The sequence below is a fragment of the Cucurbita pepo genome, chromosome 4 (assembly GCF_057944985.1).
Source record: "Cucurbita pepo subsp. pepo isolate OVF chromosome 4, ASM5794498v1, whole genome shotgun sequence".
Taxonomy (NCBI): domain Eukaryota; kingdom Viridiplantae; phylum Streptophyta; class Magnoliopsida; order Cucurbitales; family Cucurbitaceae; genus Cucurbita; species Cucurbita pepo.
In genome coordinates, this window is record NC_141801.1 from 11,433,406 (window position 1) to 11,451,950 (window position 18,545).

The 18,545-nt window shown below is 34.8% G+C and overlaps 2 protein-coding genes across 2 annotated transcripts; one reads left to right on the forward strand and one right to left on the reverse strand.

The window, feature by feature from the left end:
• Window positions 1-232: 232 nt before the first annotated feature.
• Window positions 233-7,827, reverse strand: LOC111792846 (putative sucrose-phosphate synthase 1). The gene is made up of 13 exons (XM_023674445.2): window positions 7,226-7,827; window positions 7,024-7,113; window positions 6,355-6,596; window positions 6,029-6,092; window positions 5,217-5,915; window positions 3,857-3,973; window positions 3,610-3,741; window positions 3,334-3,510; window positions 2,578-2,631; window positions 2,433-2,495; window positions 1,427-2,362; window positions 1,156-1,283; window positions 233-873 (listed from the first exon to the last, which is right to left on the reverse strand). Exons 1-13 carry the CDS (start codon window positions 7,421-7,423, stop codon window positions 594-596), a joined length of 3,180 nt encoding a protein of 1,059 aa, XP_023530213.2. The 5' UTR covers window positions 7,424-7,827; the 3' UTR covers window positions 233-593.
• A 5,869-nt stretch (window positions 7,828-13,696) lies between these two features.
• Window positions 13,697-18,522, forward strand: LOC111792703 (calmodulin-binding receptor-like cytoplasmic kinase 3). The gene is made up of 7 exons (XM_023674258.2): window positions 13,697-14,149; window positions 14,274-14,716; window positions 15,872-16,131; window positions 16,238-16,403; window positions 16,498-16,587; window positions 17,578-17,876; window positions 17,987-18,522. The coding sequence occupies exons 2-7, from the start codon at window positions 14,290-14,292 to the stop codon at window positions 18,200-18,202; spliced, it is 1,458 nt and encodes a 485-aa protein (XP_023530026.2). The 5' UTR covers window positions 13,697-14,149; window positions 14,274-14,289; the 3' UTR covers window positions 18,203-18,522.
• The last annotated feature ends 23 nt before the right edge of the window (window positions 18,523-18,545 follow it).

Genomic DNA, 18,545 nt, shown 5'->3' on the forward strand with positions numbered 1-18,545 from the left:
CTGTTTGAAGGTTAAAACACTAACTATTTATTTAGCATAGCTTCAAGTTCATATCAATGTAATCGTAAATTAGTTTTTATATTTTAAAATTTATCATAATTAAAATTGCCAAACAATTTAATATTTGTATTTTGTTTGAGAATTTCAATAATTTAAAAATATTCTAAATTATAATCTACCACCCAAAAAAAAAAAAAAAAAAAAAAAAAAAAAAAAAACAATCAACCCAAAATTAGTTGATGTATTATTTTACTTTGTAATATTATTAATTGAAAATAGAACAGTACAAACAATGTACATGATATGAAAACGTATCATAAACTTACCCCATAAACAAACTTTCATTAATTTTTACAGTAACAGCTACCATGAAAGCAGTAGCAAGCTAGAAGACACTGGAATGACAAAAATACACAAGCTGCACACAACTGAGATTCAGCTTCTTTGTTTTTTTATCCAAAAAGGTGGCCAATTGTTATTCATCATTTTCTTTTTCTTTTTTTTCTTTCTCTTAATTTTTTATAATGGCCGTTGAAGACGATCAGAAACGTACCAGAAGAGCTTTAGTTCCAACTCCAAGCATTAGAAATTTTCTAGCCTTTGAGAAGTCCAATGGTCTCCAAGGAAGCTCGAATATCAGCACTGCTAGCCTCTTCAGAAGCTTGTGCAATATTTGCAGAATCAACTGGAACAACGTCTGAAAGAGGGTAACTTCTATTAGCATGGAGCTGGTTGGCTGCGCCGTTACAAACGCCCTTCAGAACCACACTTTTGTGCACTCCACCAAGTAACCCTTCGTAATCTGTGTCCCCACTTTCTCCAACAAACACAACCATTTTTGATAGCTCCGTCCCCCATCGAACATAAAGATACCTGACACAGTTAAATGGTAAGGTCCTCAAAGCTTATCGTAAAGAAAAAGGTCATTGTTTCATAGTTTCTATGTTCCCAGACATTTAAATTCCTCGTTTCCAGCAGAATCCTCGCTGCTTATATAATTCAAGACATATTGGTGCAGCAGAGTTGTAGTTTCTCACAGGATTACCACATGCATCTTCCAATATCCATGGTTATAAAATTCATGAAGAAAACTAGAATATTGAGCAAGAGATTTAGTAGAAAATATACAAGACCATGTACCATAAGTAACAGTACCTGAGAGCCTGGGAACGAGATGCCAGTACAGGAATTATATTTAGCCTGGTTCCATTCTGAGAATAAACAGCATGACAACGCAGAGCTTGAATTCTCAGCGATTTTCTGAGTTCCTTAACTACTGGAATCTGCATGAAAGCAAAGGAAATTCTTGACTTATACACTCCTGAGACATGCAAATCAACAAGCTATGCCTCTAAATGAAATACATATAGCAATAAAGAAAAACTATAAAGAAAAGTCACGTCATCACTAAAAGTTTGAGAATTACCGCATCAGGCTTCCGAACATTAAAAGTGTAACAATAATTTGTTGAAAGTTGTTCAGCTGAAGTTACAATTTTTTCCTCCGTGTTAGTGTTCTTATCAGAAACCGAAGAAGCCCATTTAACTAGAGTTTTCCTTAATCCTTCTCCACCCCATCGATATTCAATGTGTGAATGGTAATAGAAGTCGACCACAAATGGATCATCTTCTAGATTTGTGGATGAATAATAAAGATCACTGCCACTATTGCAAATGAAGGCATCAAAATCATTTGCGTGGTAGCCCCCTGAGACCAGAAATGAATTTACTTCAGAAATGGTCAACGATGTAGAGAGAATAAACCCTATAGTGCCTTCATTCCTTTCCTTCTCCACTGCCCCAAACAACTTTCTCGTGGTATCAACGAGACCTGCAATACTATCACAATCCACTGCAATAACAAAGAGATGTTTTCTCCTCCTTAATGCTGGAAACTTGCCAACATTTGCATTTTGATCAGCTTTTTCCACGACTGATTTTCGTGTATCCTTTGAAACGCCCTTTGACCAGCTCAATACAGCATTCTCTAATTTATTTGTTCTATCAGCAGCGTTTCCTTCCGACTCAAGAGATCTATCAGTTCCACTATTCTTCTCTCCATCTAATGAAAACTTCAGGTTTAGAGAAATGTCTTGTATATCTCTCCACGAATCACCGGGTGAACCTGATTCTGAGTTATCATCTTCATCTTCATTTCTTTGCCAATGTGGATACCTCGGTTTGCAACTAGCAATTCTTGATAGATATGTCTTACAATGCTCTGGCCATGAAAATAGGTGAATATTCTTCAAACCATTTTGCCGGCATCTAGCCCAGAGGTGCTTGTCTGCAACAAGCTTCAGAAGAGCATCAGCGATAGACTGTTGATCGTGTGGATCAATAAGAAGACCATTGTCGAGCACCTGCACAACAAGTGTGAAGCATGAGCACCAACGCTTCTAAGCAAATTTTTATGGCTAAAAGCAGGCATACCCGATGTATATCAACAGGGCCTCCATTTTTTGTGGCAACAATAGGTAAACCATGAGCTGCCGCCTGATAAACAAAAGTGCAGATAACTGGTTAATAAAAGAAATGCTACTGTGAAAAGGAAAAGTATGGAAAGAATAAAAATCACCTCAATAAGAGTGAGTCCAAATGGCTCAATGAATGCTGGATTTATAAAAACACCCTGCAAATCATAAATAAGGATTCCAACTTAAAGGATCAGTGTTCACAGAAAAAGCAGAACGCCACAAGAACATGAAAAAGAACAAAAAACGCCAAGAATGTACAAGAGAAGATATCCCAAAATTCAGAATGGACGGTACTATAATCCACTAGTATTTAAGAGCATGATGATGCAAATTACAAAATATTAGCCACTGGCCTCCAAAAAACTTAATAAAGTGCATATCATATTTCTCAAAGAAAGCCAGTCAACGTTTAGTGTGAAAAATCTCTTTCTTAAACCATTTTCCAAAATTCAAAGGATTCTTGCTAAATATCAAAATGACAAATAGTCTTGTGAACCTCAAAATGCAGTATGTATGTGCATGAAAGAAACTACTTAAACGCAAACTAGGCATAGCACCCACAAATCTACGTTGATGGCCAAAAAAAATAATAATGAATTAGTGTCCATGGTTCGAAAGCCATTGTAACGGTACCTGGAAGAAAAATATGACTTAAGAATTAGCAAGGTGCACTGAGTGTATGACATTTCAGAGGAGTGTGCACATGAAAGAAACTATATAACTCAACTAACCAGCAAGCTGTAAATGATTAAATAATAGCTGGAGATAATATCTCGAGAATTTATTTAATAGTGTAAACGGGTCAAGAGAGATAAAATCAACTCAATATTTAGTCTTAGAGAATACAGAAGGAATACCTTGGTTTTTGCTGCCAGACGGTATATGTCAGGAACATCAGCTTGTTTGTGATGTTTAGGGTATGCCACTTGTCCATACAAATCATATTTGTCAATAAGTTTAAGCACTGAGAGAAGGACAGATGCATTTGTACTTGACATTTCATCAATTCCTTCTCTGTTACCCATAATTAGCGTCTGCAATGTATGAAGAAAAGTCACGGATAATTAACATGGCAGCAAACAGCATCAAGAAGATTGCCTGATCAATTATAGTCCTTTTAGGATTCCACGTACAAGGTTTGCAAGCTCCCTAAGTGGCCGACATTCTCCAAATGCTTTGACCAAAGTTGTGATGTTCTTCTTTGGATCTGGTCTAGCAAGGGCAAGAATCATAGGCTTACGAGGATTAGTGAAGAACCGCATTATCTGCAAATGCCAGAAGATAGGGTTGAACTATTAAGAAACCAGGATGAAATCTTCAAACAGCTAACTGTCCATATCCACAATAACTTAAAGTAGAAGCATGGTAAAAAAACATAACCTCAAACCAGATAGGTGGATCTGACAAAGCAGGGTGATCCTCACTTCCTTCTGTCTCAACGTCCATATCACCTTCAAGAGGAACAATATGATGGAACTCCATCCCAGGGGGGATTACCTGCAGAGAAGAAGGGAATTTTTTATATATATCATATGAAATAAAAGTTGTCAAGGGCCCAACAAGCACAAACTTTTGAGATTAAGATGCAAGATGAAAGAAAATGAAGGAAAAAAAAAAAAAAAAAAAAAAGAAGAAGAAGACAAGTAAACTATAATGTCCCAAATTCTGATCAAATGCCGAGATTTTCCTGGCAGCACTTAATGTAAAAAATGGTTAAGATGAAAAGGGAATATTAAAGAAAGATGACAATGAAGGATATTACTAGTAATAGCTGCAATTACCATATGACTGTGAAGCACATTCTATTTATTTCTTCCAGTTTATGTTCCTCCAATATAAAACTATTTCAGACAGTCAACAAACAGAGCTAGCCTGCACCAGGCAGGCAGTCAGACAACAATATGGCTTTGTTTTAATTGTTACAACTTTTAAAATAATAGAAAAATCAGTGGTCACACCGAAGAAAATTAGTGTTTGGTAAATTTTAACTTTATATTTGAAAAAGTAGGTCATAATGTTTGGAAAAATAATACAAAATTGTTATGATTTAGCTAAAATGACCAAAGTAGACACTATTTCAATTATTTTTATATTAATATTTAACATCCATTTCATTATAAATTACAAGTTTGATAAAAGTTTAGGAAATACAGTTATAAAAAAATTTGAACCAATCAAAATTTTACTGATAAAGGATGAAATAATGTGAAAGAAAAAAAAAAGATATATAAACGGAAGGATTGGAATCTTAAAATTTTAGTTCCAGAATATGAAATTTTTTTTGGGAAAGCTGTTTTTAAAAGCTACTGGTAGGTTGATTTGGTGATCTTGCACCTAAGAAGAAACTTAAAAAGATAAATGAATGAATAATTAGTTTTACCAAACAAGTAAAACAGTTAAAATTCTTCCATAATTTCATTTGTACCTAGTAAAAGCAATCCCAAATGCACCCTACATCACGCCATAACAATTTGTGTACAATTAGATGGAAAAATTTACAATGCGTGTACCTCAGAAGTTAGAACTCAATAATTAGTTTGATGAGAAAGGACTGCAACCTATCAATATGACTCAAGACTCAAATTTAATCAATATCAAGTAAAGAATGGGAAACACTAAATAAAGATGAAATAGCATCCAATTTATTAATCTCATCAAGCATTAATTATGTTGAAGGTCAAATTTATTGCATAGATGCATAAAACTCAACATCAAGCATGCAGACATTTCAATAACTTACCGCCATTCGAGGCATGAATCTGCCGTAACAACTCACGTTACGCTTGATCCTAGCACGTAGTTTTCGTTCCAAGATTGGATCAAACCCATCATACAATCTCCATTGCTCTTCAATCTCCTGTCTAGTACTAGTAATAATTATTTCAGAGGCATCGAGGGCTAATTCTTCAGCCTCTATCCGCCGCATTATTTTGTATGTTGAATTTATCTCATCCCTTGACAATCGACCCTGTTTTAGTAATTGCTCCAATTTATCCCGACCTAATGAGTGGCCAGTAAAAAGCATTGGAACATTTAAAGCACCAGAGAGCAGTGCAGCAGAATCCCCCGCATCAGCATAATGCCCATGGATTGCAACTGGCCAGACTGGATTTCCCCCACCAATCTGCTCACCAAGAACTTTAGACATCTGGATGACATGGCTAAGTGCACCGTCAACAAATTCAGGGATGTGAGGCCACAGAAGTTCTTTAGGAATATATTTATCTCTTGGACCAAACGGTATACGAATAATATAGGCACCACTGCTCTCGCCCATCTCACCTACCAAGCCTTCTGAACTAGTAGGAGCCAGCATTTCTGTAGGTTCTGCATAGCTCCAATCTACATCTGGGGATGATACTTGTCTAGTGAGCAAATCTACCCGATACACTCCAGGCATTGATCCCAAGGCCCTAGCAAGTTCCACTACATACTTAACCTAAACAAAGTGGAGAAGTAAATATCAATCAATTATGCAGTTCTATACATTTACTTAGAAAATGAAGTGTTATATAATTCAAATTTATAGAGACAGAATGAAACAAATATTACCTGACCACCAGTATCAGAATCACGGCCAAGCTCCATGTTATCCCCCCTTATCAGACCATGAAGGCTGCACAGCATTGATCACCAATGTTAATGACATGGGTAATAAAGGAAGTATCTTTTGGCAGTTTAAAGATAGCTATACAAATCTACAAGCTCTTCAAAGGTAAATGTAATGCAAAGAAATAGGAGACTATATTTGCCTTAGCTGAAGTAAAAGTATGCATGATAAACCAAGTGAATATGCATAACTTGGCAAGTTTGCAACAATAAAAGAATTGTAACAAAGAACAATTATATCCAAAAGAAAAGAAAATTCTTGCTCTTGCCTCACTAATACAATATATAGCTTTTTTCCCTTTTGTTGACTAGCCCACACCTCCATTGCATCAACAGAGCTGATTCTCGGCAAACGTGTTTTCGCGCTGTCTCCATGAACCGGTGTATCACCGACCACTTCTCCTTTCTCTCCCTCTGATAAATCTTCAGACATATCAGCTGTTGCTTCTCTTCGACCTTTTTCGCGTTCAAGACGACGTTTAGCCATCCTCTGGGCTTCCTCTCCTTCAAGCTATAAAACCATAGAATTCATAACTACTAGTTTTGTACGTAACACGATTTCCAATTTAACCGTCACCTTTATATAATTCAAATTCAGCATAACAGATATGCATTCGGGATAATCCTTCCGACAGTTGTTAATGTATAAAAGAACTACAAGTTCTGTCAAATTTATTTTATGCCCGGTAATTTTCGAAAAATATAATTTAGAACACTCGCATGATGGTGCACAGGACATAATCACAATCTTCATACAGGAAACGATGAATGAACTCGAGAATGCAGCCAAATAGTAGGCAACAAATCTTAGGGAAAGAACGAAGAGAGGACGAGGTTCTATATATATATATTTTTTTTTTTCTTCAGGTGGCCTATGATGCATGCGAATCATCCACATAATCTGCGATTACTGGAGTCATTAAAAAAGAAGACCGAACCTGCTTCTTTTGACGAGCTAAGTTCCAAATCCTCCAGCACATATTCTCCAATCTAGTATTCCTCTCCTGGGGACTTCGGGTGGCTGCAGCCTTGAGCGAACAATCATGACAACAACAACAACCATAACAAGCAACTCAAGATCATAGAAAGAAACGCCTAGTTCGATAAATTAAGCGTGGAAGTAAGTAAATGATTAATTACCTTAACCCATGAGCGGTATAGATCGCTCTCGTCGAAGCCGGTGATGACCTCCTCGACGAAATACCGAGTGGGACTGAAATGTCCTCTCTCTCGGAGAAGCAGCGACGGCGATGGCTTGGCAGACTTGGCTTCATCTATACCAGGTCCAACGTCCAGAATTGCCTCCAAATAGCTATTAATCCAATCATTTCCAGCCATTACGCCTAAAAGTTGAAACCTCGATTCCTATCTCCCTTCTTCCTCCGTCAAGAGAGATTCAACTCTCGGAAGAAGAAAAAATGTGTGAAGGAAGGAAGACGAAGATGATTTATATGCGTGGAAGTTTGTAAAATCAGAGCCTCAGAAGTTTTAAATCAGTAGAATTTGACAATCGAGACTCAAAAAGATGATGAGATGCGTAATTGGCTGTCGTTTTCTTCCCTAGTGAGCGAGCGCGCTAAAAGCTCCACCGCTGTCATCGGCCCAGCATTTCACCATTAATACTCCTAGCTTCCGTGAATTTCTATATGAATCTCAGTTTTTTCGTTGCGATAAATTTCGGTAACAGCAGATCAATGCCCGATATAGATTCATCGACTTCAATCCAATGGTCACCAACAAATTTTGTAATTGACAGCTAAATTTCCAATTAATTAATTGTAAGAGGTTATTATATTTATATACAAATTTTCTTTTTGAGACAGTAAGACCTCTTACTTACACCTCACTATAATTAATTATTTTAATATTAGTAATGCTTCTCCATTATACTTTATATATATTAAAGAAAATACCTTTCACATCAATATGGTCGTCAAAAATGTCACAGAAATTATTTTTTTAATTAATAATTATATTTTTTTAATTCTCTCCCTAAACAAATGGCCCAAGGATTTAAAAAGGTCGAATAAAATAATATATATTTATACATATATAATTTAGCAGTTTGCCACTTTTTAATGTGTACTTTTATATTATATTTTTTCTCTATTCTTTTTTAACGTATAGTTTTCCCTATTTAATTTTACTTTTTTATATATATTTTTTTGTAAACTTTTTATTTTCTGGCTCAAATATCGACTATTTAGTTAAGTTGTGACATAAAAGACGAAACTGACATGACATATCTTGAAAGTTAATGTATTGTCATTTCTTTTTGCAAATAAATGTGTTGTCATTTCGATCACACACATAAATATAACATATCATGTTGTTTTATTCTTGTTTATGAAATTTTAATTTAATCTCTTATATATTAAGATTATAAGAAAATTTTAAAATTAAAACTAAAATTTGAGTAGGGTGCACCATTCCGTTAATTTTATTCATTTAAAATTTTAAATAAAAATAATTTAAATTTTAAAAAAAATGACTCGTAAGGTCGATTTTCATGTCATATGTATTTGATGTGAGTTCGGTCTTAGACCACTCAATCAAACAAATTTTATTCATTAAAAAATATTCCTAAAATTTAGAATTTCAATATGGAAATTATGGAGAAGTAATTAATTTATGTTGCCTAATTAACCATTTATATATCCGATTAAATATTCTCCTAAGATTTTAAAATACAACTCGAACAATTGTTTTCACAATAAAATGACATGCAACGAAGGAGCCAAATAAATCCAAACAAAACAACCTAATTGCCCCAGTTTTGAGAATGATGGGGGCATTTCGATTGGTGCCAAACCTTTCGAATTTTTTAATGTGACATGTGAACTTTATCTTTAATCTTTTAAGTAATATTTTTGCTTTTTTTTTTTTAATAAATTTGAATGACTAGCCATTTTAATTATACTGTTCTTCATTTTTCATTTAATTAAACTAATTATTAAAAAACCATAAAATATTTTAAGTTTGTGATGTAACGGAGAAAATTAAAGTATTTTCACTTTTCGAATAAAGCTCTTTCAAGAAAGGTAGGTAAAGATTTAATTACACGAACAAATAGGCTATAATGCTCTTTCAAGAAAGGCGGTAAAGATTTGTTCCAGAACATATTCCGACTTTTTTAAGGCATTTTGGCATGGTTGAAGCCATACATAATCTTATATATTTAAACTTTTTTATTTATAAAAACCGTCAAAGAAAAATAAAACATTAGAAGTCAAAGTGAAATAAGACGTGAATTATATAAATAGATTTAGAAGAGTCAAGTCGGCAGATCTGGACGTTTATTCTCACATCAATAAGATTCACGCACAATATTAGGTATAAACTAACGATATGATAGAGTGGTCCTTTTGGACTCCCTACAAATTGGTCCTTCTTAGCCTCGCACCACCTAGAGATCTAAGTGATAACTTGTAACGCCTCATACCCAGCATTTGGATCAAAATTTAGAATGCACTCGATGACTCTGATATTTCCCCACAACCCCTGCGACATGGTCAGATTATCTATTCTCGCTTCTTAAGAGTGAAGATTATCCCCACATACCCACACGAGTTTTTCCAACATGTTTTATCTTCACTCACATGTATCGCAATCCCTAGGAGGTCACCCAACATAGAATTTCTCAAAGTAAAACACGTTTACCAATGAAGTTTCTATGATTGAGCAATTGAAAAAGAATGTGCATCTCACTCTCATGCGAACGTTATCTTCATTCGTTCATATACTTTTTCTTTACTCGAGTATCGCATAACTCAAACACATCTGAATATGTTGGACATGACAACACACTTAAGTGAGATTTCTATGCAAGTCATCATCACAAATTGACTGTCTCTCCATTGGATCCGACATGGCAAAGGTCCCTTACGTGTCCTTATTTAACTCTAACTCTAACTTTCCTTTTCTTTTGTTAAATCACTTCATCATCATAGGTTTGATTTAATTTTAAATTTAGTCACCACAATCATAAATATTTTGTTTTTGTCCTAACAATTCAGTTAAACATTTGGTTGTAAGTCATTGTTCATCTCACACTTATATTTTACTATTTTGTCCTTAAGCACGAACCTTATTATAACATCTAAAATACCAATAAATTGTCAGTAATTTCGTTTATATTATTAATCTTGACACTCGTGACTTAAACAATAATAAATATATAATATATTATAAAAATATTATTCAATTCGAGCATGATTCAAGAACAATTAACACGTATTTATTCGAGATTCAAAATTTCATAAATAAACAAATAAATAATATATAAATATAGGAATAATAAAAGAATATTATTCCTAGATCCAAATTCCAAACTCACATGGGAAGAAAAAAGTACTTTATTTTAAAAAAAGAAAAGTGAGTGGAAATAATCCAAATTAGAGCGGTCCCAGTTTACGTTTGATTGCACATTGAAATTTAAAATACTATTTTATATTTTATTCGAATAATTACTTTTAATGATCGTCACCTTTTTCAACGCAACACGTCGCTCGTTTATGTACACCTAGCCCATTAATTTATTGACCGTATTTAACTTTTTTTAAAATATTAATATCATTCCACTTAACTCGTTATACTAAAAAAAAAATATTCAATTAACTTACCTAAGGTTGTTAATATATTAATGAATATATGGTTGAAAATTAAGTCCAACCAAAGTTATGGTCATGTTTTTTTGGTTTAAATTTATAAGAAAGGTTGTGGTTGTACTTAAATATTACATTATAAAAATTTAAATGATTTTGAATAATCTCGAAAAAAAAAAGCACATATCAATTAATGTCGTGGTAATGCATTTTAAATTTACCTTTTAAGTCGTAATAGCGATCCTTTGTTTTCCATATTTCTATTTAGTTAAGGTGATAAAAGATTTACTTTTATTAAAAAAGGTGAATTTGGATCGATAGCTTTTTTTTACTTTTAGATCAGACAAAACAGTTTCATGAAAAAATATAAGAGGGGAAAAATTAAAGTTTTTGTCATAATTTAGTGCAACTTATTGCTAGTTTGAATTAGTCAAAATATCCGTAGTTAATGTCCGTAAAATATATTAGTTATGAAATATATCTTATATAGTTACTTGATTAGTAGTATATTTTATTTTATTGTCAAGATTTAGTTAGTTTATATTTATAGGTATTAGTTGGTAGCTTGTATCCTATCTAAACGTTGCGAATAGCAATGTCTTGGATCCTAATTTTATTTCTTATTCTTAACTTTATATTATTTTGAGTAATAATATTTTCCGACCTATTCAAACTTTTGAGGGATAGATATTGTGACAACAATAACGGCTTTTAACAGAAACCGAAAAGAAATAAAAAAGTGTAGGAATAGTCAAAAACATCTGGAATAAAAAGGTGAGTGTGTGTGAGAAGTTGGTGGAAAAGGGGAAAAGTGCAATTTTATTCGATTCCATGGGCATCTTAGAAAATGAGACCCCAAACTCCAGTGTCTTCTTCTTCTTCTTTATTTAATTTTTTTATTTTTTACATTTATTTATTAAAAAAAAATTAAAAATTAAAAAGAAATTATTTGATATTTGAGTCGGCGAAATTAAACCCTGGTCTCCTGTTCTGGATAACCCTCACTTGGTGGTTCTGCCTGCAAATGAATGAGTGAATGTGAAGTGTGACACAATCCCTTTCCTTTGCCCTCCATATTCATTAATATTTCCTTCAAAAAATATCACTTTTTCATATTTAGTCAATTTTTTTTGCATTACTTACTCTCTCTTTCATCTTTATCCATCAATATCTATATATATGGATATACTTCGAAATTTTTGTGACAAGCAATTGGAGATGGCTAATCAACAAACAAAATGTAATGTCGGTAACTCTCTTGTCTACTCATTGTCTCTATCTTATTTATGTCTCATTTTTCCTTAATTGGGTGTGTTCGATGATCCATCGTCCTCCTGATTATTTCATTATTCTATTTAGCTCTTGTGTGGCTGAATGGATGCCTCTTAAGTGTTGCAACTATATCTGTCTCAACTTGAGGGTCACAATCTACTCTCTTTATGTTATGGTTGTGACATTTTCCTTCACTTAAATTAGTCATCGTACTTGATAACTTTTTCGAGACACAATTGCATTGTGGATTATGACTTTCGAACAGGATTTTAGATTTATATATATACCTATAATCAAGATGCCATAATTAATAAATTGATCTATTACTAAGAATGCACTTTATCTAATAAAATATCTTTCTAGTGTAGTTAAACCCTAAATAATTAGGGTTTGAAGAGTATAATCAAAATATATAACCACAGGTTAGATTTTATATAGTTTTAGTTCGTTATAATTTGAGATATTTCAATTTTTTTTTTTTATGAATTAATTATTCTCTAGAATAGCTTTATCCATCTCTATCACGACAACAAAATTAAAAAAAGAATAAAGCAAACAAATATTATAAGATAATGTTGAATACAACTTGACACCGTCAATTTATTTTGTGAGAATTTAAGATTTTTATGAAATAGACATTTCCATTTGTATGATATTTTAGTAATTTAAGATATGGGAAACATAACAAAAATAAAATAACATATTTATGTACTAATAAATGATGGTATATAATTACCTATATTTATATTTTACATCTTGACATAACATATATATATATCTATATATATATTGCATAATTTCATGTTAACTAAATGTATTTGGTTTTTAGTAAATTTTCTATTTATTTATTTGTAATTTCTAAGATAATAAATAATTTTCTTTTAAAGAACTCTAATTTGAGAATGTGATGAATATAATTTATTAAAAATATTCTGTTAGATATCTATATTTCTATTATATATGATTTGAAATTTGGGTTATTATATTTCCAATAAATATATGGCCCTAGATTATGGTATGAGTCATTTTTTTATTAGTTGTTTTTCTTTACGATGTTTGTTGGGCTTCTGCCTGGAAATTATTAAAAGCCCATTGGACTTCGGAAAGTCTGGCCCGCAAACTACTTGTTGGGCTGTTCACGGTGTTTGTTGGGCTTCTGCCTGGAAATTAATATGAGCCCATTGGACTACGGGAAGTCTGGCCTGTAAACTACTCGTTGGGCTGTTTCACGGTGTTTGTTGGGCTTCTGCCTGGAGATTAATATGAGCCCATTGGACTACGGGAAGTCTGGCCCGTAAATAATTGCTACTTGTTCTTTAAGTTAAAGTTAAAATTAAAATTAAAGCTCTATTATATAACTATTTTACTTTTTTTTTTTTTTTTTTTTTAATTTTTAAATTTCTAAAGTTAAGTATATATATATATATATATATATATATATATATATATATATATATATATATATATATAATTTTCTTATTTTTATTTTTTTAAACAAGTTAAAGTTTTGAGAAAACTCAAAATAAAAATAAAAAAGTTAATTACGAAATTTGAATAAATAACATTCTTTGTAGTTGGTCGAGTCATATAATTAATAAATACTACGTGTCAAAGTTAATTACCAAAACATTTCATCATTTTGACCGTTAATGGAATTGCCTTATGAATAATAATTAAATACTTTCATTATTATTGGATAAAATTCCAACAATCTGATCGACTCCGCTGCAGCCGCGTCAAGATGAAGAACAATCCACATAATCATGAAAACAACTACTGGAATCCAGTCAACTTCGATCCTGGCCGTTGATTTGAAATGGATGTAACATTTTTTTGTATTTATTAATCATCTGGAAAATATCACAGGAGTTTGACGAAGCGACGAAATTTATGTTCAAATCAACCACTGGAGCAAAGGATTGTTGAGGAAATGGTGTTTTCCGAGCGGTCAACTTTATCCAAGCCTATCGCTTCCAACTCCATTTATCTATGGTACATCGCCTTCTCTCTCGACGATTCTTTGTTATTGCTATTGGCTATTGCCTTGCGATTCGTTGTTTTTCACTCTATTGTTAGCTTCGCCGCCGATGGAATTCTTCCTGCTGTTATTCTGATCGGAGCTTCATTTGGTTGGCCTCTGAGTGTTGGCGATTCGTGAAGTGAGTTTAGATCGTCTCTCCGAGTTCCGGTAAGTTTTGGTGCTGTTGAACTAGGGCAATTTGGGAGTGACTTTGGAAAATTGTTGCTATTCGTCTCAGCTCTGGTGATCGGGATGGAATAAATTGATTAAATAGTCTTGATCGCTTTCTTAGGGTTTGAGTTCCAAAGATGGCTGTTCTTCTTGTTATGTCATCGATAATAGCGGCCGTCATGGGCGTGTTGCTGGCCCTATCGCCAAGAGTATATGCTCATGAGTTTATGATGGAATCAGGGGTTTCAAGTGCTCATCAGATTCCTTACTCGGTTTCGGATGGAATCAGGTGTTTCAAATGCAACTTTTTTGCAGATGATATTTCAGTTAAAACATCAAGGAAACTGTTAAGGGAAGAAAGGGAGGAGGAATACACTAAGCTTAAAGATGGTGATTATCCTCATCATAGAGCGAAACAGGATGGGAAATCTTTGGCAACCCCCCAAACTATTGGAATGGTAGTGACTGGAACATTCGTTTTATGTTTTGGTGTTCTCTGTCCTTGTTTTTATCGAAAGAGGAGACGCACAGTTCAAAGAGGCATTGAAATAGAACAACCATCAGGTGAGTCATTGGTTCTATATGAATTTCTTGCAGTTTATGAGGATAGGAGTATTGTTAGTTAAAGATTCTACCTCACCTTTGTGAGATTCCACGTTGGTTGGAGAGGAGAACAAACATTCCTCATAAGGGTGTGGAAACCTCTCCCTAGCATATGCGTTTAGAAACTTTGAGGGGAAACCCGGAAGGAAAAGTCTAAAAAGGACAATATTTGCTAGCGGTGTGTTTGGGCTGTTACAAAGGGTATTAGAGCCAGACACTGGGAGGTGTGCCAGCGCTGGGCCCTATGGGGTGGATTGTGAGATCCCACATCGATTGGAGAGGGGAACAAAGAATTCCTTATAAGAATGTAGAAACCTCTCCCTAATATACACGCTTTTAAACTTTGAGGGGAAACTTAGAAGGGCAAGCTCAAAGAGGACAATATCTGCTAGCGGTGGGCTTGGGCGGTTACAAATAGTATCAGAGCCAAACACAGGTAGTCTGCCAGCAAGGACGTTGGGCCTCCCAAGGGGGGTGGATTGTGAGATCCCACATCGATTGGAGAGGGGAACAAAGAATTCCTTATAAGAGTGTAGAAACATTTCCCTAACATACACATTTTGAAATTTTGAGGGGAAACTTAGAAGGACAAGCTCAAAGAGGACAATATCTTCTAGCGGTGGGCTTGGGCTGTTACAAATAGTATCAGAGCCTAACACTGGGAGGTGTACCAGCAAGGACGTTGGGCCCTCCAAGGGGGGTGGATTGTGAGATCCCACATTGGTTGGAGACGGAAACGAAGTATTATAAGGGCGTGGAAACAGCCCTAACATACGCGTGGGGAAACCCAGAAGAAAAAGCCCAAAGAGTACCATATGTGCTAGATTTGTCCTATAAAAGCCATTAAAAAATTTGTCCTATGAAAGCCATTAAAATGTCAAACTGAGAGTGGCAACTCAATTTAGAATTTTTGTTATCCATTAAGAAGGGCCATTGCAAGATGAACATTTTTATTCACTCTTCAGTCACTAATTTTTCTTCTCAATATGTCAATGAATGCAGTATGTCTAAATTGTGTATTTTGTGTCCTTTTTTGACAAAGGCACTGCCCTTCCTTGACATTACCTGGTGAGCATCAAATGTTCTTGAAATTGAGTTATAAATTCCTTCCTGCAGTTCATTCAGCCTCCATTGAAGTGATGAACCCTGCTCCTGAAAAGGTTCCAGCCAGTCCACTTCGAGTACCACCTAGTCCTAGATATTCCCCATCTCCCAGATTCAAACGGCTTGGATCTGTACATCTCAACATGAGCCAAGTAGCCAGAGCAACTCAAGATTTCTCCCCAGCTCTGCGCATAGGCGAAGGAGGTTTTGGAACTGTCTACAAAGCACAACTAGAAAATGGGCATGTAGTTGCCATAAAACGTTCAAAAAAGGCAAGTACCAAATTCTTATGCTGTTTTTATGATGATAGGATATGTAAAATCTCAAACCCTTGTTTCTGAGAATAGTAACAGCATCTCTAACACAATTATTTTGCAGGAACTGTTTGAGAATTCACGAACTGACTTTAGCAGTGAAGTAGAGTTACTGTCCAAAATTGATCATCGGAGTCTGGTTAAGCTGCTAGGTCATGTTGATCATGGAAATGAGCGCATTATCATTACGGAATATGTAGGAAATGGTACTCTTAGAGAACACTTGGATGGTAATGTTTCTACCCTATGGAAGACCAAAAATTAACCTGTTGTTTAACTCTGATGGCTTCTTTAAGGCTCATGACTGCGCTTTTATCATTGTAGGCGTGCATGGAAAAGTATTGGATTTTAATCAGAGACTTGAAATTGCCATTGACATTGCTCATGGACTAACTTACCTCCATATGTATGCAGGTTAGAATCTTTTTCATTAGTCGGCTTATAAATGTCAAGTCATTTTTTTGATATCAGGAAGGGCCAACTTTGAAAGTGGACATAATTACTAACGCAACACATCCATTTGATTGTGTGTATATTTTAACATTTATAGAAGAGTTTGTTTAATTAGCAATTATTTTATGTCTCAAATAATATTTATTTTTAAAAAATTCTTTTAAGAGAAGATTTTTGTGGATCTGCAATTACTGCTCAAAGTCCCTTGGTAAGAATATTATTAACACCGACTTGCACACACCTCAATTATCTGTAATGGCCTAAGCCCATCGCTAGTAGATATTGTTCTCTTTGAGCTTTTCCTTCCGGGCTTCTCCTTAAGGTTTTAAAACGCGTCTGTAGGAAGAGGCTTCCACACCCTTATAAACAATGTTCGTTTTCCTCCCTAACCAATGTGGGATCTCACAATCCACTCCCCTTCAGGGTCCAGCGTGATACTCGTTCCCTTCTTCAATCGATGTGAGACCCCCCAATCCACCACCTTTGGGACCTAGCGTCCTTGCTGGCACACCGCCTCGTGTCCACCCCCCTTCGAGATTCAGCCTCCTCGTTGGCACGTCGCTCGGTGTCTGGCTCTGGTACCATTCATAATGACTCAAGCCCACAGCTAGCCGATATTGTCCTCTTTGGGCTTTTTCTTCTGGACTAACCCTCAAGGTTTTAAAACGCGTCTGCTAGGGAGAGGTTTCCACACTCTTATAAAGAATGTTTCGTTCTCCTCCCAACCGATGCGAGATCTCACACTATCTCTCACGACAACCACCTGACCCTACCATAGCTGGTCGACAAGAGAACTTTTAGGACATTAAATCCTAGTTAGGTGGCTACCATGGCTTGAAAACTTTTATTATTACCTTATTGACCACTAGTCCCAAGCTTTGTTTAGGGTTATCTTATTGGATATTTTCTGCTGTCCAGCCAGTTAACCTTTTTTTTTCTTGTTGACAATAGAGAAGCAAATTATTCACAGAGATGTTAAGTCTACCAACATTCTTCTTACCGAAAACATGAGAGCAAAGGTGGCGGATTTTGGATTTGCAAGGCTTGGAACATTGAGTACAGATCAAACGCACATTTCAACTCAGGTGAAAGGAACTGTTGGTTACCTTGACCCAGAGTATATGAAGACTTATCAACTTACTACCAAGAGTGATGTCTACTCATTTGGGATTTTACTCGTAGAAATTCTAACAGGACGCCGTCCATTGGAAGTTAAGAGGCCTCCTGATGAGCGGGTCACAATAAGATGGGTGAGTTAAACATTCTAATCATTTTCTTAAGAAACCTTTCAAGTTTCGAACGAACTTTTTACTCATCGTTTCTGAAAGATCGCTTCTTGTTTTACTTTGATTCGTTGCAGGCTTTCAACAAGTATAGTGAAAACAAAATTCTGGAAACCTTAGATCCTTCAATGGAGGAAACTGTTGACGCAGAGATTGTCATCAAAATGTTCAAATTGGCAATCCAATGTGCAGCACCGGTACGAGCGGAACGACCAGACATGAAATTTGTTGGGGAGCAGCTGTGGTCAATAAGAGCAAACTATATGTCACAGAAGAAGGCAAGACTACCTTAAAAAGGTGTGTTGTGTTGGAAACTCCCAGAGGTGTGACCCACTGTGATTTCATCGATTTACCATGTCATTTAGAAGTTCACCTCCCTTCTTCAGAGTCTTTCCACGTTTGATGCTTTACTTAGTTACCCTGTCATTAGAGTTTTCACCTCCAACAGATATCATTCATCTCTGTTTTACTAGGTGAATCACCTATTAATTTAGAGTTTTTCTTTTCCTTCAACTTCTCTAGAATTGAAAGTCAACAACACTTATGTACCATTGTAAAAAGGGAGGGTTATTCCCAATTTGATGGTAAATGATATTAAAAATTGATATTGCAATTGAAATGGTAAATAATGACAAT